The sequence below is a fragment of the Lissotriton vulgaris genome, chromosome 4_1, assembly GCF_964263255.1.
Source record: "Lissotriton vulgaris chromosome 4_1, aLisVul1.2, whole genome shotgun sequence".
NCBI classification, from domain to species: Eukaryota; Metazoa; Chordata; class Amphibia; order Caudata; family Salamandridae; genus Lissotriton; species Lissotriton vulgaris.
In genome coordinates, this window is record NC_141691.1 from 174,126,521 (window position 1) to 174,152,665 (window position 26,145).

General features: G+C 47.3%; 1 protein-coding gene across 1 annotated transcript in view; it reads right to left on the reverse strand.

The window, feature by feature from the left end:
* The window catches only part of GAB3 (GRB2 associated binding protein 3), a 394,003-nt gene that overhangs the window by 41,799 nt on the left and 326,059 nt on the right, over positions 1-26,145 (reverse strand). The window contains exons 6-8 of the mRNA XM_086918495.1: positions 15,377-15,629; positions 15,034-15,115; positions 9,194-9,296 (exon numbers count right to left, since the gene is read on the reverse strand). Coding sequence (XP_086774621.1) covers positions 9,194-9,296; positions 15,034-15,115; positions 15,377-15,629 — 438 coding nt within the window. The remainder of the gene's footprint in view (positions 1-9,193; positions 9,297-15,033; positions 15,116-15,376; positions 15,630-26,145) is intronic.

Here is a 26,145-nt window from a genome sequence, read left to right on the forward strand (position 1 = left end):
GGGTCCCCTCAGGAGGAACAGGCAGAGACGGCAGGGAAGTGGATCTCGGCGGAGGAACCTTCGGCTGCGGGGTGGGCCCATGCGGAGGGACCAGAGGTGGTGGAGGGTCTCCTGCCGGGAGTGGAGGTTTGGGTGGAGGGTCCTCCTTAGGAACAGGGGGAGGAGTCGGAGTCCTAGGCCGAGATGGTGTGTACACCTCGGAGTACACCGAGCCCGGTGACCCCTTAGGCGAAGGGTGCGGAGAGCCAGCCCCATCAGCAGGTGACCGCTCCCTCTTGCGTCCTCCACTTGAAGCAGCGTGACTTCTGGGACTAGAATCCCTCTTGCGCCGTTTTGGAGAGGCTGACCGACTCCTAGACGCTGACCGCTTTCTGCTCGACGCAGAGCGTCGCTTTTCTGGCGTCGAACGACGCTTCCTCGACTCCGGCGTCGATCGCCGTCTCCTCGGCGTCGACCCTCTTTTCCTCGGCGTCGAACGTCGACTCCTCGACGCTGAACTCTTCTTACGCGACGTCGTACGCCGCCTCCTCGACGTTGAGCGTTCCGTCTTCGACGACGAACGTCGCCGTCTTCTTGATGCTCCCGACGTCGAGGAGCCCCTTGACGTCGACCGGTGCTTCGACGACGATCGACGGTGTCGCCTCGACGGCGAGCGTCGATGTTGCCTCGACGGCGAGCGTCGATGCTTGTCACTCCGCCTTCGGCATCGGTAGGAAGACCTCGACGCCGACGATGACGTCGACGGTGGCTTCGACGGCGACTTCTCCATGATCTTCGACGTCGAGCCGTCACGCCGTCTCGACCCGGAGCCCCGGGGAGAAGGGGAGCACACCGCCGTCATCCCTCTCGACGTCGTCGTCGATGCAATCGACGTCGACGGAGACCGGGAGCGTTTGCTGGACTTCCTGCCCCTGGGGAGCCCCCCAGAGGCCTCAGCAGAGGCAGAGGGAACCTTCCCAGCCTGCCCAGACCCACCTGCAGCCTGCAGACACCTCTCCTCAAGGCCAGAAAGCCTGATCTTCAGTCTGTCCCTCAGAGTCCGAGCAGAAAACTGCTGGCAGATGACACAATCCTCAGGGACATGATCTTCAGGGAGGCACACGATGCAGACATCATGGGGATCCGTCTTGGCCTTCTTCCTTCCACATGCTGGGCACTTATTAAAAAGGCCAGCCATTTTAGAGCCCTAAAACGCCTAAAACAGCACAAAAAAGAGAAAGAGAACACCAAGAAAGTAAACTGCAACACTTTTAGAACTCAAAAGTGCCAAAATATCCAATAAACCCTTGAAACAAGGGAGAGCTCAATGCCAGGGTCCTGTAAGCAGGAGCCGGAAAAAAGAACTGAAAGTAGAGGGACCTGCTATGCATTCTGGGATACTGGGAGAAGTTCTGGAAAGTTCTCTTAAAGGCACAGTATCCTATTTAAGCCACATAATGGCAGCCTATGGGGCTTGTCTTTCCCTACTTCCTCTCTATCATTCCAGAGTCTTTGACTGGGGGAGGCAAGTTTCTCTATGGTATAAACTGGCAGGCTGTGTTGTTTGTGGTGTTTTTTGGTGGAATTTCTAGTTGAAGTACTGGACAGTGTAGCCTGTGGATATAGGCTGCATTATTTGTCTTTAAATTCTCTCTTAAGTGTCTTTGCAGTTTCTGCATTATTTTGACAACTTAAGAGATTATTTTTGATTGCCGGGGTCCACGCACATGAGCGGGACTATTCACTAGATTATGACTATACACAGAGATCCCCTACTACAGAAAGTGCCTTACCTTTTATTTACAATAGCCAATATTTTTTTTACCGTAAACAAGCTAATGCAATCGAATAAAGAGACCAGGAGGACATCTATCTAACATCCACTTAACCTTATCTCTGTAAAAGTAATTATTTATTAATTATTAACAACCGAGTTCCATCTCTTTGCTTAAAACCGCACAAACTACATCTCACCCCCAATCTCACACATCCGAATTATGAGTTCCAGATGCATTTAAATGCATTGTATGTGGATAATATGTTCCTTTTGTTTATAGAAAACAAAACCATAGAAAGACATCATCAGTATATGGTATTACAGCAAATTAGTCTTGGATTATATCATTGCGATCACTTTTTGAGCACGACACTACTGGCAATTTACCATTGCTCTGTATAGATACTTACATTTCGCTCAGATATGCCTTTTACTCCTTCTTGAGGTGGCCTGATAAATGTGTTGAAAATTAAATACGTGCGATCCCACGACTGAAAGCATATTTTGAAATAACATATTTTGCCCAGCAGTTATTTGCTAATGCAGCAAAATTGCTCACAAATACAGGAAACCTTGGACCGCTCAAAAAGGTTAAAAGGAAATTGCTTTAGGAAATGTTTTCTAAATCAGGAATCTCTACTATGAAACAAACATGTTCTACTGAACTATTGATCTTAAAGTTAAAAAGCTGAATTTATAAATCTATTCAGCTGTAAGAAGGCCACCTTTGTAGTACATAGAGGGGAGTCTACCTTGGGCAGGTAAAGCACGCCCCTACTGGCCATCACCATGCAGTTCAGGGCAACCACTTGGCTATGCAGAGCTCCTCTTAGGATGGGGAACCAGATGCACTGGGACCAGCCCCTGCTCAGGCCACCCACCTCCATTCTCCCCTGCAAAGAGTGAGGAGGTAACGCCTGGCTAGTCAACCCAGGCACCCCTGATCGCAGTAGGCATGTCAAAGTCCCAAGAGAGGTACATTGCTTCCTCCTTTACCACATATGGTCAGAAAAAATGAAACAACATCTGTCAATGTTCTGGCCGGTGTCAGGTCCATTAGAATCAGGGGTGTCCAAGGAGTAGATCGGAGGCTACTGGTAGCTCACCTGCACCCTCAAAATAGCTCTCAGTGGTGAAACCAGCTCAGTACCTCATTCAGACAGTCTATGCGTATTAAAGAAGGCAGCACTGACCATTTCAAGGCCGTTATAGTGTCAGACAGCCAAACAAATTAGCAGGGCCACATAATAACATGCAAACACACAGTGTGTCAGTCCATGGGGTCTGCCATATTACCGTCTGTTTCCACTCTCAATCTAGGTACGTCATAACGAATTGGCCATGTTGTATGCCCTGCTGTACCATTCGCACCGTGTGTGAAGAATGGGCCAAGAAAGAAGAGTGGGACTCACAAAAGATACGATCTCCAGAGCCGGGGGTTTTATTCAATAAGGAAAGGTGATACTTTATAAGGACAAGAACCTTCACTCACCAGAGGGTGATATGCTTCATCATAGGGCTCCCTCCTTACACCGGGGACGCAATGTGGACGGATGTGGGCTACAACTATCCACCGATCAAAGTAAGTGGAGAGGAGCTGGGGTGTTTTGAATGGGGGATGCCTCTATGAAGAGTGAGTGAGGGTGAGAGTGCAAAACAAACCAGATGAAATGAAAGATAAAAACTATCTCAGGAGACCCAATATATTTATTTAATGGTACCCTTGGATAGGGTTTTAAAACGAAGAGGACTGGGGGTTCAGAGCAAATATACCCACTTAGTGGTCAACATGTTTCTGCCTCCAATAGACTCCAGCTGGAGTTATTAGGCATTCTTCAGGACCAGTAAACAATTCAAGTCACATCTGCATTAAGTCATGAAATTAATCAGATGGATATACTGGTCGTGATTATATGAAGTCATGAAACTCAAAGGTGATTAATACACCATCTCCATCTGATGGAGGAGATGTGTTACCTCTCGTGAGCCATGTGGTACCCCATGCTTGTTTCCGGTTCAGGGAAGACATGGCTTGGCAGTTTGGGCTGGACTGTTCCCATGAGGCACAGGGTCAGACTGTTTTGCATATGGCCATGTCTGAACTGGGGTGGCAGAGTGAGCTAAAGAATAATGATGGATTAAACCCAGATCAGTTGACTGGGGGTGAGTGCTTGCAATGTTCAACACTCGTTCCATCATCCCCTTTGGTTTTACTTTGTTTGCCCTAAGTTGGCAGGGTATGCCCAGACGTGGGTCCCTTGCTCACTTTGCCACTGGATTCAAGCAAGCCTGGCTGATGATGGCTGATTAGCCAGAAACCGGTCCCAGAATTCTTGTTTCCGGTGGAGGGAAGATATGACTTGGCAGTTCGGGCTGGACTGTTCCCATGAGGCACAGGGTCAGACTGATTTGCATATGGCCATGTCTGAACTGGGGTGGCGGAGAGAGCTAAAGAATGATGATGGATTAAACCTAGATCAGTTGACTGGGGGTGAGTGCTTGCAATGTTTAACCCTCCGTTCATCATCCCCTTTGGTTTTGCTATGTGGTACCCCACTGCAAACTCTGAACTTTAGTGGTCCGAGTGTGCGGCATGCTGGGGGGAACCTGGCGAGAGAAAAGAAGAGTGCCATTAGTAGCCTGAGTAATAGCCAGTGAGGACCCACTGAAATGTGGGACTACAAGAGTCAAAGTGAAAAAGTGTTGGGGTGCATGATGAGTACAAGAGCTGTTGTGAATCCAAAGCTGAGACAATTAATGGCCCCATGTGCATTCATCTGTGTGGAAGCATATATATGTGTGGACCTTTATCTGTGTATGTGACATTACGTCCCTCCCTAACAGTGTCGCCCCCAGGAAGCTATACCTGGTCTCAAGAACCACCAAAAGTATGTGCCGAGCCCCATCAAAGGGGTTACTTGCTGGAACAATTGTGTCCGTTCATGGCTTAATGCCAAAGGCATATTAATGGTCATCTTTGAATATTTGGGGCAGGCTTGGTCTAGTTGTAGCATAATGTCAGCTACTACTGACATGTTAGGATCATGAATGGCCTACTTTTAGCCATCAGTGACATAAGTGTGGCGCTCCTCGCTTAATAATGGCCATGACTGCTACATGGTGGCATCCTTGATGTTATTCTATAGAGCCTTGAAACAATGGGGTGTTGACATAATGGAGGCCTTTATTGGTATATTACAGGCATCCTTTGTGTTATGGTTGTAATACCTGCACATTTTAAGCAGAATATGGCCATAGAAGGCATTAGTACATACACAGTCCCAGCACATAGCTGGGGAGGTAGGAAAGAGACACACAGTAGTCATGGGAAAATCACTTGGAAGCAAAGAGACCCCAGCTAGTGGTCTTAGCCAGGGACCTTATCCCGATGATGCTGTGCACCCCCAACTACTGAGCACAACGTTCATTTCATCCATGCTACGGAGGCCTTACAAGGAGCGATAAGAGGTAGATCAATTTAAAGTGTATCTGGCTATCACTTAGCTAAACATATTGCAGGATGGACTAATTGTGCGCTTAATTACTTTTCACAGCATTCTTCACCGGCCCAGCAGTAGTGCTACCTGCATCCCAAATACTCAGTAACAGGTATAGCCAGCTTCCATATACCCTATAACCATATGGTTCAACATGACACATGAAAGGGCATACTAAGTTTTCTTATGTCACGCTGTGATATGCAGAAATGCATGCCAACTATACTTACATAGAAGGAAAACTCCTGCTTGAAATATAATTTACTCCAGTGCAAATTACTGACAAACAGAATTCTCTTACAATCTCTTGGAAAATTCCCAACTTAGATGTTCCTAAATGGTGGAATCTAAGAGTAATTAGCGTCTGCAAGCCGAGGCTAAGCAGGTAGTGATTCATACTGGTTTCTTTCTGTTGTAGGGAGATCAATGGACTAGGTGGGTGTACAATGTCAATGTGCTTGCTGAATTTAGGGGGAACCAACTAGTTCTGGGATTGAACAGAGGTGTCCCTTCTTGCTGGTTTGCTGCCTCCTCCAGCACTTACCTTTTAATTTACATGCCCTGGGTACCTGTGGTACCACTGCAAAAGGGACTTACAAGTACATTAAATGTGCCAGTTGGATGTAGGCCAATTCTACCATGTTTGAAGGAGAGTGCACAAGCACTTTAGCACTGGTTAGCAGTGGTAAAGTGCGCATAGTCCCAATAGCCAACAAAAACAGGTTCAGAAAACAGGAGGGTGAAGGCGGAAGGTTTGGGGATGGCCCTACACAGAGGGCCAAGCCCAACATGTTGTAACATCGGTGACAGACTTTCCATTGGGTTCTGAAATACTTTTTTTTTTTTAAGTTTGAAGTTTATTGAAATATAAAGAAACAAAGACAGAAAATGAAGAAACAATCAAGAGTTATGAGAAAATGAGACCAATCTTACATATTAGCGAATTACGTTGAGGAAACTGAAGCATAAAATATGAAAAAATAGGTAATGAATATGAGGAACATAGGGGGATGAGGAGATATCTTAAAATATGAAAGCAGATAAAAAATATGATAAAACATTAGCTGTAAAAGATAATATAGTAATCGAATAAATTAAGGTAATGCATTCATGGAGGTTTACAAACTTCAACCGTACGTATCGGAAGTGGTGGAGGAGGTTTAGCAACTGTGGATAGATAGTCAGTGAGGGGAAGCCATAAGAGATCACGTTTGATTGCTAAGGAGATAGGAGAGACAAAATTAGTGTCAAGTCGGTGATTAAAGCAAACTGCGTTCCACCATGCAGTAAAAGAAACATCATTAGCTTGTTTCCAGTGTGATGTAATATGGTGGAAAGCAATGGCTATGCATAGGTCAAGTAATTTTTGGTTGGAGCGGGATTCAGTAAGGGTGGGAGAGTGGGAACCTAGGAAAATGTGTGAAACGGAGAATGATACTGTAAAATTGAAAATTTTTTGTAGCTGAGACCAAACTAAGTGCCAGAAACGTAATATAGGGGGACATTCAAATAGCATGTGTTTCAAATCAGCTGAAAGGGATGTGCAGGACCAGCAAGTAGATGGAGTGTCTGGGGAAAAGGAGGATAGGAATAATGGAGTGAATAATATACGATTATAAATAAAGAATAAGGTTTGTGTGGTATTTGCAGCTCTGGATGTACTATGAATTTTAGACCAGATTTTGTCCCATAAAATAATGGACCATGTGTGAGATAAATCTTTTTCCCAAGCCAACTCAACCTTAGATTTTGTACAGGGTATCTCCAGGGTTCCCTCCTTCCTGTCCCTTCTTTCCTTAATCCCTTTGGTTCATGTGCCAGCAACGTGATGCCTTCATCGTACTGGCATTTCAGGATCCGGGGAGAAAGCAGGTCGGCTGCTGACTCCATCACAGGCTATAATCAAGGCATGTGTATTTTGTGCACTATCAAAAGTGAAATTATGCAAATCATGCTTCAATGGCGTGGCCCCAATATTTTCTGGGCCTCTTTCCAGTGAATACTAGGCAACAAAACCCATGGTGTAAGGGTTGGGCTAAGGGGGTCCATAGGCACACTAGCACAGAGCAGCAGCATGGAGCTCCTAAGGAGCACAAGTGTTGTCCCTGCTGCTCAGTATCTCACAGGTTCAGATATAAGGCCTGGTTTTCCGTGGCATGTATTATTTTAGGGAGTAGGCGAGCCCCTAGTTTGCTTAGTGCTTGTCCTACTTTGTAAACAACCAAGGCTTATAAATGCATGTGCAGCCCCAGGCAAAGAAGACTTTATGTGTGCAAAGTATGAAGAACCTTCCCATGTATCCAGGTGGTCCTTGTCCTGCCTGCAATTTTAAAAATGTGCCCCTGACGTGCAGCTGAGCCGACCAGGGCGCACTGGTTACAGCCTCTCTTCAGAGCAAAACAAACATTAAAGGCCTCGTTTAGAGTTTGAAAGACCGGATACAACGTCACAATCGTGGGCGGTACTCGATCTGCCGTATTAGCCTATGGCTCTTGAAGTACAGCAGACAGGATATCCGACAAGTTTTGACTGAGCGTCCCATCTGCCAAACTCTAATAAAACCCAAAATCTTCTATAATCTGTCGTGCTGGGGTCTGGAGGGGGCGATCTTCAAACTGCAGGGCTGGCACCCCGGGGGCATGAGTGGGATCAACTGGGGAACCATGCCTTCTTTAGCAGGCAGGAGCATTAACCTCCTGCCCCTAAACAATGCAGACAGGCATCATGCTGAGGAATCAGTAGTGACACAATCTGGCTCCTTTGCTAATAATCTCTTTTTTATTTCAAACCGAACATTCCCTTGGGATTTATCTCTTGAATTGCCTTCGATCCTATGGCTACACTTGTAATGTCTGGCTTGCTTGACTTTTAATGTATTTATCTTTATCGGAGTTAATTTAAAAGCACAACTGCAATCAGTTTATCTCTAGTTATAACAGGCTGTACCTTAAATCTCAAGTTAATTCTTAAGATTGCTTGCGCTATTAAACATTTAAAGGCGCAAATGTTTGGGGGCACGAAATGAGCTAAACAACGCAGTCGACTCGATTCGGATGACGGTGTCAGTATCTTCTCGGTGACGCAGTTTGGCATGCTTCATGGGGGATTATTATTTGGGGTAGCCTGCGGTGCACCCCTGGGCTACGAGCAGCCGCCGCATGTCCCCTGGGGTCACAGGCTCAGCGCTCATCCTGTCAAGGCTCAGATGGGGGGCCACGAGACGCAGGCATACGACGCCATCTTATCCTATCCATTGGGACTCACAGTTCAGACTCTAATTTGCAAGAGAATTTTCGTTCTCGGCTACTGCTGCATAACAAGACGAAAGACAGACAGACATTGCAAATGTGGGCCCAGAGAGGACAACTGAAACCCCTAACTCATGTCCTAAATCATTGCTAGTGGCGCAGTGTAGCAGGTGCAGTGGCACCGGGGCCCAGAGGCCTCCACATACACGGATTAATTGCTGTATTTCACAGTTCAATCAGCGGTCAAGAGGGCCCTTTCCTTTTATTTGCACGAGGGCCCAGATGACACACTGACACTGGCGACGCCACTGGCCATCCCATGAGACACACTGCCTGAGCTCAAAGTCATCGGGCCGGTGTGACCCCAGGCCGAGGTAAACAAACTGCTTCTTTTCTTAGCCGTTGTTTTAGTCTCATTATGCTGCGATAGGACTCCCAGCCCCCACCCCCAACACGAGCCTCGCTATACCCTTTCCAGGAAAGAGGGATGCATTTTTGTTAAATGTATTTTTATCCTTGGCGAGCGTCCCTGGCTCAGAACATCTGATTTCAGTGAGAGATAAAGAAAGGGCCGCTTCACCCGAAAACAGCACCCGCAGAAAGAGCGATTCTAGAATCTTCGCTGCTCGTAGAATTGTCAGAGTGCGTGTGTGTGCGTGCGTGTGCGTGTGTATGCAAAATGCAAACATTACCATCTGAATGTAGCTCTCGTCCTCCTCTCCAAGGCACGAGTTGGCAAATATTCTGGCAGAGTTCACGCAGTCCCTCTCCGGCGCCATGAAGCTGGTTCGATTGCTAGAAACAGACAAAAAAAGAAAGTCAAGCCAGGGTCAAGGCCGCGTGGTAAAGAATGCGCAGAGATAACGCATGGCTCGACTTATAGGCATAAACCAATGTGTGTTTTATTGATTGGGTTATTTATACAGCTCCGCGGCGCATCACTTCACACAGCGCAGCGATTTATGAGCCTGGCAGCGCCTGGCGTCCGAGGGCACATGACCTTCTTAAAGGTCACACACGGGTCATGAGTCATTTGTAGAACGGTGCATGGTTTATGTTTGCTGAGGGAGCACTGGTGCAATGCAAACTGCTGAGCGAGCACTGGTGCGCTGTAAACCTAATTAAGATAGGACTGGGGCACAAAATAGGCCGGGACTAAATAAAAGTGCCCCCCATTAACGACCCAGGATAGGTTAAAAAAAAAAAAAGTGTCCCACATCTGCAAATCAGGCCAGCTTTGAACTTGTAAGTTGCTTTATAGGTATTTTGCAAAGAATGGAAGACTGCATGCATTTGTGTTTTCTTCAGGGAATTTTTGCTGCAAACCAGGTAAATCAACAGTAAAACCGACCCTGTCCTTCTACACCCCCTCCCGCCAGCTACGATCCTCAAACCAAGCCCTTGCCACTGTACCTCGCATCAACAAAACCACCATGGGAGGGAGATCCTTCTCCTACTTGGCAGCTAAAACCTGGAACTCACTTCCCACTCACCTTCGCATCACTCAGAACCACCTAGCATTCAGAAAGCAACTTAAAACGTGGATATTCGAGAAGTAATTCCCCACCCTCCTTCAAGCGCCTTGAGACCCTCCGGGTATGTAGCGCGCTATATAAATCTCTTGACTTGACTTGACTTGACTTAAAACAGACCCACAAGCAGCCCATCGGGCACTGTCTAATAGCCCTAAAGGCCAGTCCAACCTTGAACCTTACTGTTTCTAGGTGCTACAGAAGGTGGGCGCGGTTACATATATGCAGAGTCTGGACCGCAGTGACATATACTCCTCCCTATGGCAGCAGAAGTCAGAGAACACAGACATGTATACAGACCGCATGGTATTCTAGAAGCACCACATTGGATGGGTGGAGTGCAGGGAAGGATTCATGTAATTTGTCCCTATGCTGTGTGATGTCCGAGGAGGGGGTTGTTCCATATCTGTTGGTTCTTGGCAGAGAAGGGTCTCTCGCCTCTACTCCTGGATTTAGTTCAGGGCACTGCTTGTAGATTAACCTGGCGAGAGGAACAATGGATTGGAGGATGGTGTCCCTGGCCTGGATCTTGTCAAGAAGCCATTTGGTGTCAGTGCCTTCCAAGCGTTTGCAGGTGCAATGATTTAGAGGCCATTCCAGTCTACCAAAGGAAGCCTATGGAGACAGGTCTGCCATGAGAAGTATATATGTTATTTCCAACATGAAGAGGGGGCATCCTGTTTTGAAGAATTATCAATTGCTAATCTTGCAGGCTGGTGGTGAGGGAATTACTGTATTTGAGGAGCAACTTACTAGCACTGACTAACAATGGGTTCAGAGCAGAGGTTTGGGGATTTGTATGTGCAGGAAAGACAGAGTTTTTAAAGGCACTTGAACTGGTAGTAGTACTAATCTACGGCTCCTATCTGGACGCCTGGAGGTTCAGGACTCCATCACATATGACGCCTAGATTGTCATCTCAAGTTGTGATGGGAATCGTTCTGCCAGAGAAGGAGGGGGCATAATATTTAGCTCTGGTGCAAATATTTTCGAGTTACCTGGAGGGAAAGAGGTATTGTTTCATAAGGAGAGCAACTTTTTGCAGAACTGCTGAATGTTTGGGCACTTTGGAAAATGTATCTGCCATCTAGCTTATACTGCCAACCGCTTAAGGCCCCCACCACTGGACTTTAACGGAGGATCTAAAACTCGATTATATGCAAAGGTCGAGAAACTTAATGAAAACGTTTGATGCAGTTTCATGCAGGTCATACTACAACAGGCAATACCTGTCTCTAACATGGTGAGGGATCACAGACTTTTTCATTTTATAATTCTGTAAAACATGGCTTATTAACATTTCTGGATTACAATTAACAGATATTTTCTACAAGACCTACATTTAAACTTCCAAAATCTTCCACATGGGGAAAAATAAAAAAATATTAGTTCTGCCTAAAGTACAGCAATCTTAGAAATCAAACAGATATCATAATTTGCAAGGAAACATCATGTTTCTAAATACATATTTCTCCACTGTGTGGATATAACAGTCATGTTACATTGTATGTCAGTCAACTGAAGTCTGTCCAACTCTGTGTTTCAAATCATTGGAAGAATCCAGGATTCATAACTCAAACAGGCTCAGTACCATAACTCAATAGATCAATAACCACCTTTTAGGATATGATTCCTTTTTAGGGGCTGGTTTAATTTGGTTGGTGGGAAATCCTCCTCTCAGCATGTCATATCTAGGTTCTTCACCACACTACTGTTGAAAATCCACCATGTTTACAGTTCTTCATATGACTTAACCCCTCCGCCGCCGTCGGAATTCTGCGCCTGTGCGGCACATTCCCATCGCAGGTGTGGTCATGACGGCTCACGGCCGTCATCAGCACACTCCCACCGTAACTGATGACGACCGGGAGCCGTCATCAGCACCGAAGGGGTTAAGGTCTTTCAGCAAAAAAGTTGTCTCCACCATGGGAGGGGCGAGTTCTGGCAGTAAATCCACCAATGCCTCCAATGTAGGATGGTGCAGTTTCTCCAAGCTGATGTAGACACTGGAGAAGCAAGTTGACAAAGGAAACTTCCACACTCACATACCTTGTCACTCTAACATGGAGGTGGAGAAGGGGCACTTAGTGATAGTGTATTCAACTTTTCTAGAAAAGATAGCACTGTGGCCCTTCTCTAAACAAGGCCTTTAGCAGAAAAGGCCAAATATAAGTGGCAAAAGATCTTCCCAAATGCTGTGTTTATACTCAGTCTGAGAGCCGGTGTCGCTAAAGAAAGCTTAGTTATATTACAGGCCATTTCTCATATTAAGTTTATATTTGTTAAACAAAACATAGCATGTCTCAAAAGAAACTGTTATCATATGCTAAATCCACCTCAACAGCCGTAAAACTAATGTGTTGTACAAATTAAGTATTTTTTTTTATAACAAGTCACATTAAAGTAACCTTCCACATCATTCTTTGTCTGGAAATCTAGTGAAGGAGGGGGAAGGAAAATATAAATAGGTAGCAGAGCTGCAACAAAAAAAGTCATAGGAAGTCTTTCCTATACACATTGGCAACCAAGCATAAATATCCCTAACAAAACACGCCAGGGATGGGTGGAAACAGGCAAATCATGTGTAGGTTTGACAAACATATAAAGGAGGGCACCCAAGATTGCTTCACGTCAAGGCAACAAACGTTGCCTTTCCTACTCATTATCTAATTTCTTTTCATCCCAATGTTTCCTTTACCTTCCTTGGTACTTTCCACCCTACCTTTCCACCCCTGCCTGTCCCATTCTCTTAGTTTGATCCTTAGAATGGTCCCAGCTGTGGATTGACCAGCTGAGCAGCTGCTGTTGATGGTTGTGATGCATACGCCTTACCTATAACATCACATGGATTACAACAGGCATCACAAAGACAAAGGGTAATTGTCACTAACCATGAACATCACTAACCATAAACAGCCTAGTAGGCTTCTCTTGCATAAAGAGAAATTAATTACCCCAATGTGATACATCAAACTGAGCATGGTTGCTAACAGAGGAAGGTATCTTCAAACTACTGAACGATTTTTTAACATACAGCGGTGCTCTCTTTCTCTGTAATATTACAGATCATTAACCAATAAATCCAGTATGTGGCATATTACAATTCTCCCAACTTTTCTAGAGCTCTGTTGATTAGGCTCCTGTTCATGAGCATTTTCAGGACCAGCATCACTATGCCCCCAGCTTTTTCTCAGCCATTGTTTTTTTTGTGGGTAGCTGAAAGAAAATGTCGATTACCTGGAACTAACAGTTTGTAGTGCTGTAGAATCACATACTTTCCACACTCCTGCCATCTAGTGTCGAACACAGATACTAAGACACTGCCTATCTCTTGCTCTGAAGGTAAAACCATTAGGCGGACCTGGGACTCTCTATGGGTATTTACTAGAGCTCAAGCTATGTCTCCAGATGTATTGTGGCGTGGGCTATGCAGTCCCAGGCGTCACGACAATCTCCATTAAAGGACTCCATCTTGGTGCAGGAAATCTCTAGAGTTCCATCACGCTCCCCCATTTTGTGTAGGGTGTGACCCAAGGAGAGCTCTTAGTCAAACCCGGCTCAGACGGACTACTGGTCCAACCGGACCACTTCTGGCCAAGCCCTCGATCAGAACCTTCCCTCGCAATATGACACCCAGTTTTTGGGGGTGAAAAAAGGCTGCCGTTTTATTAGCTGTCAGTCATACTTCACAGCATGGGTCATAATTCAACAAAACCTGTAATAGATCACTGATAGACACACAACAACAGTTCAGAGCAATAAGAAATGTGTTCTTTTACACATTTCAAGAAAATCAACATTGGAGAATTTTTTAAATCTCAAAACACAATTAATTAATTAATTAATTAATTAATTGAGTGTGAACATTTTAAAAATGCGGCCACCGCAACCACAGCCTCATGCTTTCTGGACACAGTCTGAGCCGAGGTGGGCACGAGACTCTGAACTGCCACTCCATGACAGTGGGTGAGATTGACAATCAGGCCGCCAGGCCCTGGAGAACTTACTGTGATTGACATGCTCTAGCACAGACACTTGGGGATCTGTGCAACTGAGCCCCTGTATTGCTTCTGATACTTGGACGCATTAAAGGTGCCTAGCTTGGGTGCCGTCACACATGAATGGGGAATAACCACCAGCCATATGTTCGAAAGTGAGACTGGAAAGCTGACCAGGGTTAGGCTAGTGGGCTTGCCTCAAGAAGACTGTGTATATTATTTGCAGTGTGTTGTACTGTACTTTGAGTTGGTAGATACATTCTCCTTTTTACATACAATCATTTATTGGGGTTGCTGGATGTATTTTGAGTCATGAGTTTGGGCCCGCCTTACATCTACCTCCTTCCAGAGAAGCCTTGGACTGCTCACCCTGCACTACCACTGAGACTCAAGTGTTGAAGTGGTACTATGGGTCCTGAGCCCTTAGTACGCTGGACCCAGGAACATCAAGAGTGAAATATTTCAACTGCCACGATTGGGCGCAGTAACTCATGCTTACACCGTGGCCCTCTGGAAGGAGTTTTGACACCGTGTTAGTTTCTAATACGAAAACTGTCAACAGGAGGACAGTCAAAGGGACATCAGTCAACCTCAGATTAGGTCAGCAGGACATCCTGCTCCAGGAAAGGGGCAATATCTTGATTCATCCAACAACAGAATATTTATTGCTGCTTCTGTTCAACATGTGCCCTGAGGGATTCTTTTCAGGATGATTTTGACCATCTTAATGGTCAGCTGGTCAAAAATGGTGAACAGTACGTACAAAAGTAAAAGTAACTACAGTAATATTGGCACATCTCATTTCAGTGATACTGCACTTTACCAACACTCGCTCGACATACAAACACATCTCAAATATGCTATAGTAGACATGCCACAGTGTGAATCTGTAACCAGAGGGAACCCATGTCAGAGTCATTTAAATCCTCTTTGCTTTCACAATTCTGATTTTCCAAAGCAAGCATTTTTAAAACATCAAATTCACAATACTTCTACACTTACTAAGGCACGGTCCATGTCCTTGTCAATACAGGATGTTCTTCAATCGCTGTAAGGTTTCTCAGGTCCAACGGGGGTGGCCGTGCTGCATATAGAACAGCATAATAACATTTAGGCACTAAACTGACTAAACTTGCAGATCAAACAAATCAGCATATTAAAATGGCAAATTTAATCCAAAAGATTTTGTGGGATTTAAACTAAAAAAATGGTCTGTATAAAATCCAAATGAAAAATGGAGAAGTAACACATAGGATTCTTGCAGTGTAGAACAGAAATGTGTCTGTTGTGAGAGTTTTAAGAATTATTTTGAATTTCATTTACGAACAGTTTTTCCGGTGCTTACATTTTCTCCGAGGCTTCAAATCCCGATTCACCGGAGGCGGTTCTAGCTCAACTGGCAGTTCTGGTAGTGGACTTGAGACTTTTGAAGTGTTAGCTACAGGGAGAGCAAATGCTGGGGAAACAGGACTCATGGGAATGTAGCCATCAGGGGTACAGTCTGATTCAGAAGCAGGCGGAGAAGCATTGGACTTCATGGGCACATAACTGTCCTCGGAAGGTTCTGCCGTGCATGAGTACAATGGAGCAAACCTGGGCTAAAATATAAAAGAAGAGAGAGTGACACACTGTGTATAACTTTTAGTGATACTACAACCTCAACTACTACAGCTCCACCACACTAAACCTAGTGGACGCTGACACCGAAGACAGAATCTGGCTAACAGAGGATACACAGAACAGTCATTTCAAGACTTCACAAAAAGTCAATCAAAACTTAAAAACAAAAGCAGAGAAGGAAACGTTTGAATTTGATTTCTATTTAGTACACCAATCTTGATCTTTTATGATCACTGTTGTAACATATTTCCACTTTCTCCTCACAAAAGGATTACCTTTACGGCATAAGACTGTAAAATCGTATACACCTTAGATATTTTTTTTTCAGAACAAAATTTTATTGAAGTACCGACATAACACAAGGGGGGGGACACCGTCCCGCAGTTCAACGCAGGACAAATGAGCTCAGGCATGAAAAGGATATGCAGTCAGTACAAACAATACTGGATTAATTACCCGTCCCCCCAACCCCCAAAACCCTAACACCCCCGCCCCGGTCCCACCCCGTTCCCTACACAGTGTCTGCTAGTCTCAAGGCATAAAGCTAGATGATACAAAACGTGTGCGCTCCCTGCCGCCCAGGGTACAACAGTTAAAGATCTTCTCCAGTGTCCTGGGCCATCGGTGGTTCCAGCCACAGTCCTCTGTAGTCCGCCCATCTTTTCCATATCTTAAAATGTTTCCGAGGGCATCCCCTGGCCTCAAAGACCGGACGCTCCAGCCCCATGCAAAAGTCCAACCCCCGTCTCCAAACTTCCAGTAAGGGACCCTGGGGTCCTTCCAGGCCCTGGCTATATCTCGCTTAGCCACAGTGAGGCCCAAGACCAGTAAGTGGCGTTTGTATATGTTGCCCCCCACCTGTTCCATAACATGCAGCAAGCCGAGTTGCGGTGTTCGGGGAAGGTCCCAGCCCAAGACCTCAGCCAAGCAGTCCCAGACACCCATCCAGTATCGAGCCAGATTCGCACACGACCACACAGTGTGGACAAACGTCCCAACCTCCCGTCCGCACCTCAAGCACTCAGGGGAGCAATCAAACCCGCTTTCCACAGCCGTTCTCTGGTAAAATAGGCTCTGTGTAAGTATTTAAACTGAATGAAGCAGAGACGCATCGCAATGGCCGCCCCCCTAGGGGCCTCCAAGGCCTCCCTCCAGTCCTCCTCTTCGAGAGCTCCAACATCCCTCTCCCACGCAGCACGTAGTCCATCCAGGGAGGAGGAGCAGTGTGTGACCAGGGTCTGGTATATGTTGGAAATTTTCTTTTCCTCCAATTCCCCCATAAACACCTTGGCCTCTAAGGGGCTAAACTCGGGCAGGGACTCTAAACCCACCAGCGAGGGAGATAGAGCATGACGCAGCTGCAGGTATTTAAAGAATTGGGTCTTGGGCATGGCATATTCCTCCCTCAACATCTGGAAAGACTTAAGGGCGGTGCCCCTCATGACGTGGCCGAGTGTAGAGATGCCAATATCGTCCCAGCCCTTGAATCCCTGTAGGGATGCCAGCGCCGGAAGACGTCCGTTTTGCCACAGCGGGGTCTCCCTCGTCAATTTGTTCCACCACCCCATGCGGCGCAGAGCTGCGCACCACACCTGGAAGACCACCTGAGTGACCATGGGGAGCCTTTTCCTGATAGGCGCCGAGTAAAGAATGGCGTGTACTGTGTCTGGGTCCATCAAGTACTGTTCCAGGGCGTAGGTCGGGTCGCCCCGATCCCCATACCACCAGTCGTTAAGCACCAATAGGTGCGCCGCCTGATAATATGATAAAATGTCAGAGGTGGCCAGGCCCCTGCAGTACGTAGATAGGAAGCAGGTGCGGAGAGCTACTCTCGCCACTCCCCCGGCCCAAAGGAACTGACTCAGTGCAGCGTTTACCTGACGAAACCACTGCGGTGCTATAGGGCATGGGTGGTTCTGCAGCTGGTACAGGAGGCGCGGCAGGGCCACCATTTTAAAGATCGCCGAACGGCCATATATGTTCAGTGGCATCCTGGACCAAGTTCTCATGTCCGAGCGCACTCTGTCCCACACGGGCACCACATTGCGCTCCCATGCCACATTCGGAGCATCCGTGATAAAGACGCCCAGGTACTTGAGCCCACCTGCCGCCATCTGCAGCGTCGAAGCCCAAGCACCCAGTCCCTCGCCGTCGCCCAGCACCCACAGCTTAGATTTCTGTACATTCAGATGCAAGCCCGTAACTTCCCCGAAAATTCTCATTATCTCCAAGACTCTGGGTCCGGACCTATTAAGGACCGTGAGGAAAAATAGGACATCATCGGCGTATAACGCGATGCGATCGGAGGGGCCCATTTCCCATTCCAATCCCCAAAGCAGTGCGTCCATCCGTACCAACGCCGCCAGAGGTTCCATGGCCAGTGCGAATAGATAAGGGGAGAGGGGGCAACCCTGCCTGGTGCCCCGTCCGATAGGAAAGGGTTTGGACGCCGCTCCCGCCACCCTCACCGACGCGGTCAGGTCCGTATATAGCAGGCTCAGGTACGAGAGAAAAACTGGCCCGAGGTTGAGGCGGGGCAGCAGCGCCCTAAGGTACACCCAGCTGAGAGAGTCAAATGCCCTATCAATATCGGCCAGGAGGAGCGCCGTTGGGATCTTAGCGGCCCGGGCCGTCTCCACCACCACCTGCGCGCGGCGAATGTTGTGTCTGGTTGCCCTATGGGGCATGAACCCCGCCTGATCGGGGTGCACCAAATCAGTAATATATGGGAGGAGACGGTTGGCCAAGGCCTTGGCCAATATCTTCGCCTCAAAATTTAAAAGGGAAATCCGCCTGTATGAGGAGTGGTGTTCAGGGGGCCTCCCAGGCTTGCAGAAAACAACAATTTCGGCATGTCGCCAGTCCGCTGGGAGGCGACCGCCCTCCCTGGCTGCTTCTAGTGCCAACCTATAGCGCCCCTCCAGCTGGAGGTGAAAAGTTTTCATAAATTCACACGGGAACCCGTTCGGTCCCGGGGCTTTACCAGAATTCAATTCCCCAAGTGCCGTGCCTAGTTCCTCCAGGGAGAGGGGAAGGTCCAGCTGATCTCTGACCTCATCCGGGAGCGCGCGCGGCGGGAGGTCCGCCAAGAATTTATTGACTTCCTCCGCAGGGAGGACCTCTCGGGGGGCATATAGATCCGCATAGTACCGTGCAATACTGGCCGCTATGTCCTCAGGGGCCGTCAACTGGTTTCCCTGCTCATCTCGAATGCCAGGCAGGGTCTGAGCTCGGAATGTGTGCTGGCAAAGTCTGTAAAGCATGGTGCTGGATTTATCCCCCCACTGATAAATTCTGCTCTGTGTGGCCAGTCAAAGCTGGTGTGCCTCGTTGAGCAGCAGGGATGAATAAGACTGCTGTGCCTGCAGGAGCTGTCCCACAGCCTCATCCGTGTCACCCACAGTGCAGTCTCTCTCCAGGTCCTGAACCCGCCTCGCAGCCTCATCCACCTCTCTCAGACGGGTCCTGCGGGCCTCCGCACACCAAGCAATGTCCACCCCCCTGAGCACCGGCTTCAGCGCCTCCCACTGGGTGGCGGCGTCCACCTCTGGCCCGTCGTTCTCAGCCCAATAATTGGAAATGGATTCGCGCAAATGTGAGCGATAGCTATCCTGCTGCAGGTGCCAGGCAGATTGGCGCCATCGGAAGGGCTGTCGCCTCTTGTCCAACAGCAGATCCAAGGACACGGGGGAGTGGTCCGAGATACCGCGAGGGAGAACCGCTGTGGCAGCAACCCTCGCTAGCCAGGGGAGCGGCACGAACAGGTAATCTAGTCTGGAGAAGGACTTGTGCACTGCCGACACATAGGAATATTCTCGGTTCAAGGCATGCTGGTAGCGCCATGTGTCAATCCAACCCATGCCCTGCGCCAGGCCATGAAGCCTGGGGTTCCCTACCTGGCCTAAAGCGGTCCATCCGTCCATCCATCACATCGTTCCAGTCTCCCCCCACAATCGCCAGTACCTCCGGGATATCAGCCCACACCTCAAACAGTTTCTCGATGAGTGCATCTTGCAGCGGGGGCGGAGCATACACACTACCAAAGACCATCGGCTCATCCCCAACCATTCCTTTAACAAACACATATCTACCATGAGCATCGACCCAGTGCGTCTCGTGTACATAGGAGAGCCTGCGGTGTATCAGGACCGCCGCCCCCGGGACCCCCTCGCAAAGCCCGCATGAAACACTTGTTGATAGCCATATCTTTGCAAACTGAGGGTCTTGGTGCCCTGAAGGTGCGTCTCCTGTAGGAGGAGAATATCCGGCCCCTCCCTCTTTCCCAGTCGTAGCACCGCCCCTCGGTTTATTTTATCCAGCATCCCCCGTACATTCCAGCTCACCACTCTTATCGTTGCCCGTGGGAGGCCTGACCGTTGGGCATCAACCATTATCTATGGGGAGAATATGAAGAGTCCTGGGTTCTTGGAGCCACACACACATGCTATAGAATTTCCTAAGTAACGCAGACACTGTTTCAACCTCTCCTACCCCCCCACCGCCCTCCCCCCCGCCACCACCCCCACCCAGCCATCCCAACCTCCCTGCCAGCCCCAACCCATGTCCCAACCTGACCCCCAACCAAGTCCCCCAACTGCCCACCTCCCCCCCCCATACCTCATAGAACACTGAAGTATCTGTCGCGGCATGGGCGGCTTCGGGCCCAAAACAGAGCGCCCAAAGCCTACCATACCAATGGATCCCAAACACCCACTAAGCTAAAACTTCCCCCTTCCCCCTAACCACTCCCAACCTTGTAGGAGGCAGGTAGCCCCTGTATCAGAGCACCCCGAACCCTTCCCCCAGTCTTAACATTTGGTGGAACATCCAACTAAACATTACAGTTTACTCAGTGAGCGGTCGTCCGCAGAGCGAAGCACAGGCGGATCATTCCCCTCATCCGGGGCAGCTGGTATCCGTAGGTGGGCAAGACAACCCATTGCCCCTCAGCCACTTCCACCCGAAAGGTCCGAATCAGTGGGCGCAGCAGTCCTAGGCCCAGTGTTGGAGACATTGCGTCGCCGGGATCTGTACTTCCTACTCCTTTGGCCTCGGGCGTTCTGATCACCCTGGGTCTGTGAGGAATCGCTCGTGTGTCCCGGATCAAGGCCCGGCTGGGCATGAGGCCTGACCCTCACCGTTTCATCCGTCCTTCTGAAGACGTCTTCCGGCGTCTCGAAAAAGTGAGTCCTGGACTGAAAGATCACTCGTAGGCGGGCCGGATAGAGTAAGGAATACTGAATCTTCAGGCCCCGAAGTTTTGCCTTGGCGGCCAGGAAAGAGTGCCTCTGTTGTTGCACCATCTTGGTGTAGTCGGGGAAGATCATGATTTTGTGATTTTCGAATAACAGAGAGTCTTTGGCCCTCGCCTCCCGCAGTATAGTGTCTCTGTCATAGAAGTTCAGGAGTCTGGCGATCACCGGCCTGGGCCGTTCACCTGACGGCGGTTTCTGCATCAGGGCCCGGTGAGCGCGTTCAATCACAAAACATCGGACAGGGTATCCAGGGGGAGCCAGCTCTCCAGCCATTGGGAAAGGAAGCGTTCCATGTTGCCCTTCTCACAGCCCTCCGGAAAACCCACAAAGCGAAGGTTGTTCCTGCGCGCCCGTCCTTCGGCATCCTCCACCCGAAGTGCTAGACCCTTCTGAGCACTCTCCATCGCCGCCACTTTCTTTTTCAGGGTCCCGACATCATCCTCCACCACGGAGATCCTGGACTCAGCCTCTGTCATGCGCGCCACAGCGTTGCGCAGGTCCTGCCTGAGGAGGGTCACATCCGCCCCAACAGCCCCAATCTTGGCGTCCAGCATGTCCCTTGATTGGGTGATAGCTGCCATTAGCGCCGCGTTATCCGGCCCCGGCCCCTGGCCACCCTGCGCTCCGGGCCCGCCATGTGGTTCCGTGAATTTGTCGATGGGCCCCTGCTTAGCGGGTCCACCCCCTCCTCTGGTCATGGCCAAGGCTGGGTCCGGCCAAGCTGTCCTCAAAGCGTCGGCGGATCCTTTCGGTGGGGCAAGTCTCGCCCTCGATAGCTGCTAAGGGTATTTCACTGTCCAGGCACCCCCACCAGCGATAGATTCCTCACGTACACCGCCTCCGTCTACACCGGATGAAGAGGGGGGGGGCCCCCACGACTCGTCTCCGCGGATCCCTGCAGGCCAAGTCCCAGCGTGTGCGAGTGCCGCCTGGGGCACCTCTCCCTATATGTCCACCACCACTGCCTGCACAGGTGCACCTCGCAAGCCCCACCGACAGCCAGGGGATATCTCAGGCCCGGCAGCCTGTTCAGGGCCCCAAAAGGTCTCTCTGGTCACTGTGCCCCCCCAACAGTCTCTGCAGTGCGATTGGAGGAAGGGGGGTCACACCAGGGGGGGGGAAGACACTCGCGGTTCGTTGGACCCCGCCGCAGGGTCGGCGCCAGGCGCATACCGGACCGGGTCCACCGGCACCCCTGTCTCGGCACAGCCGCGGGCCGCTCCAGTCCGATCCACAGGCCTTACAACCACTGCCCCAGCGACCACTGGTATGGGGAAGTCAGCAGTCCGGGCCAAGCGCTCGGCCGACCCCTCAGCCCCCTGGGCTCCGCTGCGCCTGCACACCCAGTCCAAGGATCAGTGCTGGTGGTTCCGGGTGGGGACCGCCAAACTCAAGGCCCCGGCTCCGTCAAGGCCAGGTAGGCCGCAGTTCCTCCGCGGGGTCCTCCAGGCACCAGCCTCCGCCGCTGGTATTGTGATGGGAGGCAGGGGACTCCGCGGTGGTTCGCCGACAGCAGGCAGTCCCAGATCCGGGCCAAAGAGCGGTGCCGCAGGCATCCGGTCGAGTCCTCCGGTCCGGGTGTGCCAAAATTGAGGCCCCGGCTTGTTCGTCTGGCACTAGGCCGCCCGCTGCTCCGACCTGCCCCGCCGCCCTGAAAGGTCTCAGAGCGTCGTTCCTGGTGTTGGATGGCTCCCAATAGCGTCCGCCACAGGCACCCCAGACGTGGTGCACTTTTCGGGTCCGGGGGCCAGGAGAATAAGAAGGATAATCTTCGGGCCGGCGGGAGCTCTAGCAAGCCACGTCCGCCATCAACGCCCGCTAAGCCACGCCCCCATACACCTTAGATATTTGACCGTGAAAATCAAACTAATTCAATGTGATCAATAAGGAGGGGTAAACACATTGTCGACAAATGTATGCATTTTATATTTGCAAGTAATGCAAAAATATATTGAGAGGTAGATGAAACAACTTTATTTAGAAAAATGATCTTATTGAATTGTCAGTGATTAAATGCTTCACATAGGAAATGTCTATCAAATGCCAAACCTGCCAATAGATCTGCCCAAACACTTGACTAAAATACAGTTCTGCAAAGAGAGTTCTGAAACCTCAATAGTGCTTTAATATTTGACAAAATAATGGAATCTTTTGACAAGGAGCTGGATACTTCCATAATAAATAGAAATTGTAATAGGAATGGACAAATAATATTCAGTACAACTAATAACCATTTACGTTTAGGGTTACCACAGCATTCCCTAAAGCACAAATATCCTTGTCTTGATAGAAATACATTATGTTACAACTGAAAATTAGGCATATTAATTTCACCAAACAAATATCGCATGGGACACCAGTTGTAAAGGTCTCTCTCTAAAGTAATATTTGGTATTCTCTTACCTCATTTATAAACCCACATTTCAAAATACCATTAAAACAATGAACATGTAAACATTTTAATATTCTAATGCCACCGGGCATCTAACTGGACCTATTCTTTTGGGTTTTCTTAGTATACTTGGCAAGAATGAATTACTTGTACAAAAAAGGCAATTAATTGTACTGCTCCTTCTTTATTTTGTAACAATGTAACACAACTATACTGGTGATTACGCTTAGATTATTTAGTCAAAACTCTTGGAGGCGTATTCACAAACTGCATTCAGTATCATATAAAGTAGTACTGCAGTAAATCTCTGCATGCACTACAAAATGTTTTTCACAAATCTGTATGTGGAGACTTCGACCTCTTCTTTCTTTAAAATAAAATGATATATATGTACATTATTTTACTATTTTGAGAGTTAAGACAATATATATATATATATATATATATATATATATATATATATATATATATATATATATATATATATATATATATGTATATATATATATTTCATGTTAAAATATGTTGTTAAATTATTATTTTACTATTTTGAAAGTTAGTAATAAATTTAGGGGTACATGCAGCAAGAAATGCTTTTGCGAGTCCTTAATTGCGATTATTAAGGAACGCAATTAGGGACTCTCAAAAGCCTATGCATGTAGGAATCGCTATTAAAATTGTGATTCCTAAACATTCCTTAACTGCAACTCGCAAATTGCAAGTCACAATTAAGGAATGGCTTCCCATTCACTCCTATGAGCCTACAGGCCCATAGGAATAATTGGGAAATTGCATGCGCAATATGCGGATACCAATAGGTACTCGCAAATTACGCATGCAATTACAAGGGTGCAAAGGTGTCAAAATGATACCCTGTTGTACCTCTGAAATTGTGATATGCACCCATGTTGCACACACGCATGCCACAAGGGCATGTGTGTGTGTAACTTGAAACCTTGAAAAATGCACTGGAGTGCATTTTTCAAAGTTTTTGCAAAATACAGACCAGAGTAATTTCTCTGTATTTTGCAGCCCCAAATAGCGAATTTGCTATTTCTAAGTGTTTCTAACATTGCATTAAGGGAATCGCAAATTGCGATTCCTTTAATGCAATCGCAAGTTAAGAAATCGCAATAAATTGCGAGTGCCTAACACTTTAATGCATCGCAAAAGGCCTTTTTGCGGGCGCAAACGGACGATTTTTGCAATTTGCACCATTTGCGCTCGCAAAAACCTTTGATGCATGTGCCTATTTTGAAGGTGAAAGGAAACTTTTAGACATTTATTAAATATTCAATTATAATGTAAACACATCATTTTCAACAGAATGTATTAACTAAAAATAAAGTGTTAAAATGTGATTGATTGTGTTTTTTTTAACTGCTTAACCGGGGCGGCAATTCCGCCGTGGTGCGGCGGTTTAGTGGAGTGGAGTTTAGTGGAGTGGGCGGGGCCGCGTCGGCCGACGGACGTGTGCAGCACTATGAAGGTAGTACGCGCGACGGCCGTTGGCTGACAAGCACGTAAGGGGTTATATTAAGGTTTAATAATAGTATGTATCAATTAAAATAATATACTTAACTTAATTATTTATTTACTACACCTAACAATTGTTGAGGGAATATGCAGTAAATGATTTTTTTTAGTTCGATGTTAAAATATGTATTATTAATATACATTTATATTTTACAAAACACTTTTTCATGATTAAACAAATAATAATACTAAAGTCTAGTAATTTTCCCTACATTTTCTCATGGGGCATACTCCGTCACAAAGGGGGAGATGTCTATCTACATGTGCAAAGTTACTGACAGCAACTTTCCATTCATAAATCTTGCTGTTCAAGGCTGCGCCCCCTGATTTTAAGAGGCATAGATATTTTAAGTCTACGCATAAATATAAATCACACTCAGAAATAGTGAATTAAAACAAGTGTAGACTTACACCTCCATATAATAGTAACTGTACATGCGTAAATATGCACACATGTTTACCTCTGTGAATTGTGATCATGTGGGTAAATCAGTTTATTAAGCAGTGTTATGCATCTCTTACACATTTCTCTTTTCTTCTGCTCTTTTCATCATATTATTGTTCAAAACATAGCATTCTTTTTTCTCATTTTGGGTGCATTTTAGTAAGTCATGCTAAATCATCCTCTATAATTAAAATACTTTCCCCAAAAATCTCGCCAGCATGTCTGTCCCTCTTGTGAAGCATAGCCTATTTACTGTGTTCTTCCATGAGTGCTAGCTTCCTGTAAAACAGACATTTAAAATGTGTTCTGCTCTTGTCCTATTTGCTGTGCATTCAAAGACAAAGGTCAAAGATCAGTCTCTGAATTCCAAGGGAGTTTGGTGTTTACTTTTCAGTCTCTGACTTCAGAGTGAGAGGACTTATCTGACAACCTAAGGTTGTGAAAGGAATGGTTTTTTTCCAGAACACAACAAAATTGAAATGCCTGTAAATAAACTGTGCACGTTTTTCAGAATATATCATATTTTGGAAAGTAAACATTTAGCACATTTTTGTGTAATTTTCTGCAGGAAGCAAATATTTTAACACGTTCAAAACAAAGCAATACACTTGATGAGGCCATTGCCACACATTGTCGTTTGTGCGCTGTATAGTTTTATCAATAAAACTGTACATCTGTGCAAATGTAATGGTCATTGCAATTCAAAATGTGTTGTCTGTAAAGAAAGTGCACTACCACACCATGCATACTCCACTGTATGCCACATCACCCTATTCCTCTCTACTCTATGCCACTCCACTCTATTCTACTCCACGCCACACTACTCTGTTCCAGTCTACAATACTGTAATCCATGCCACTGTAATC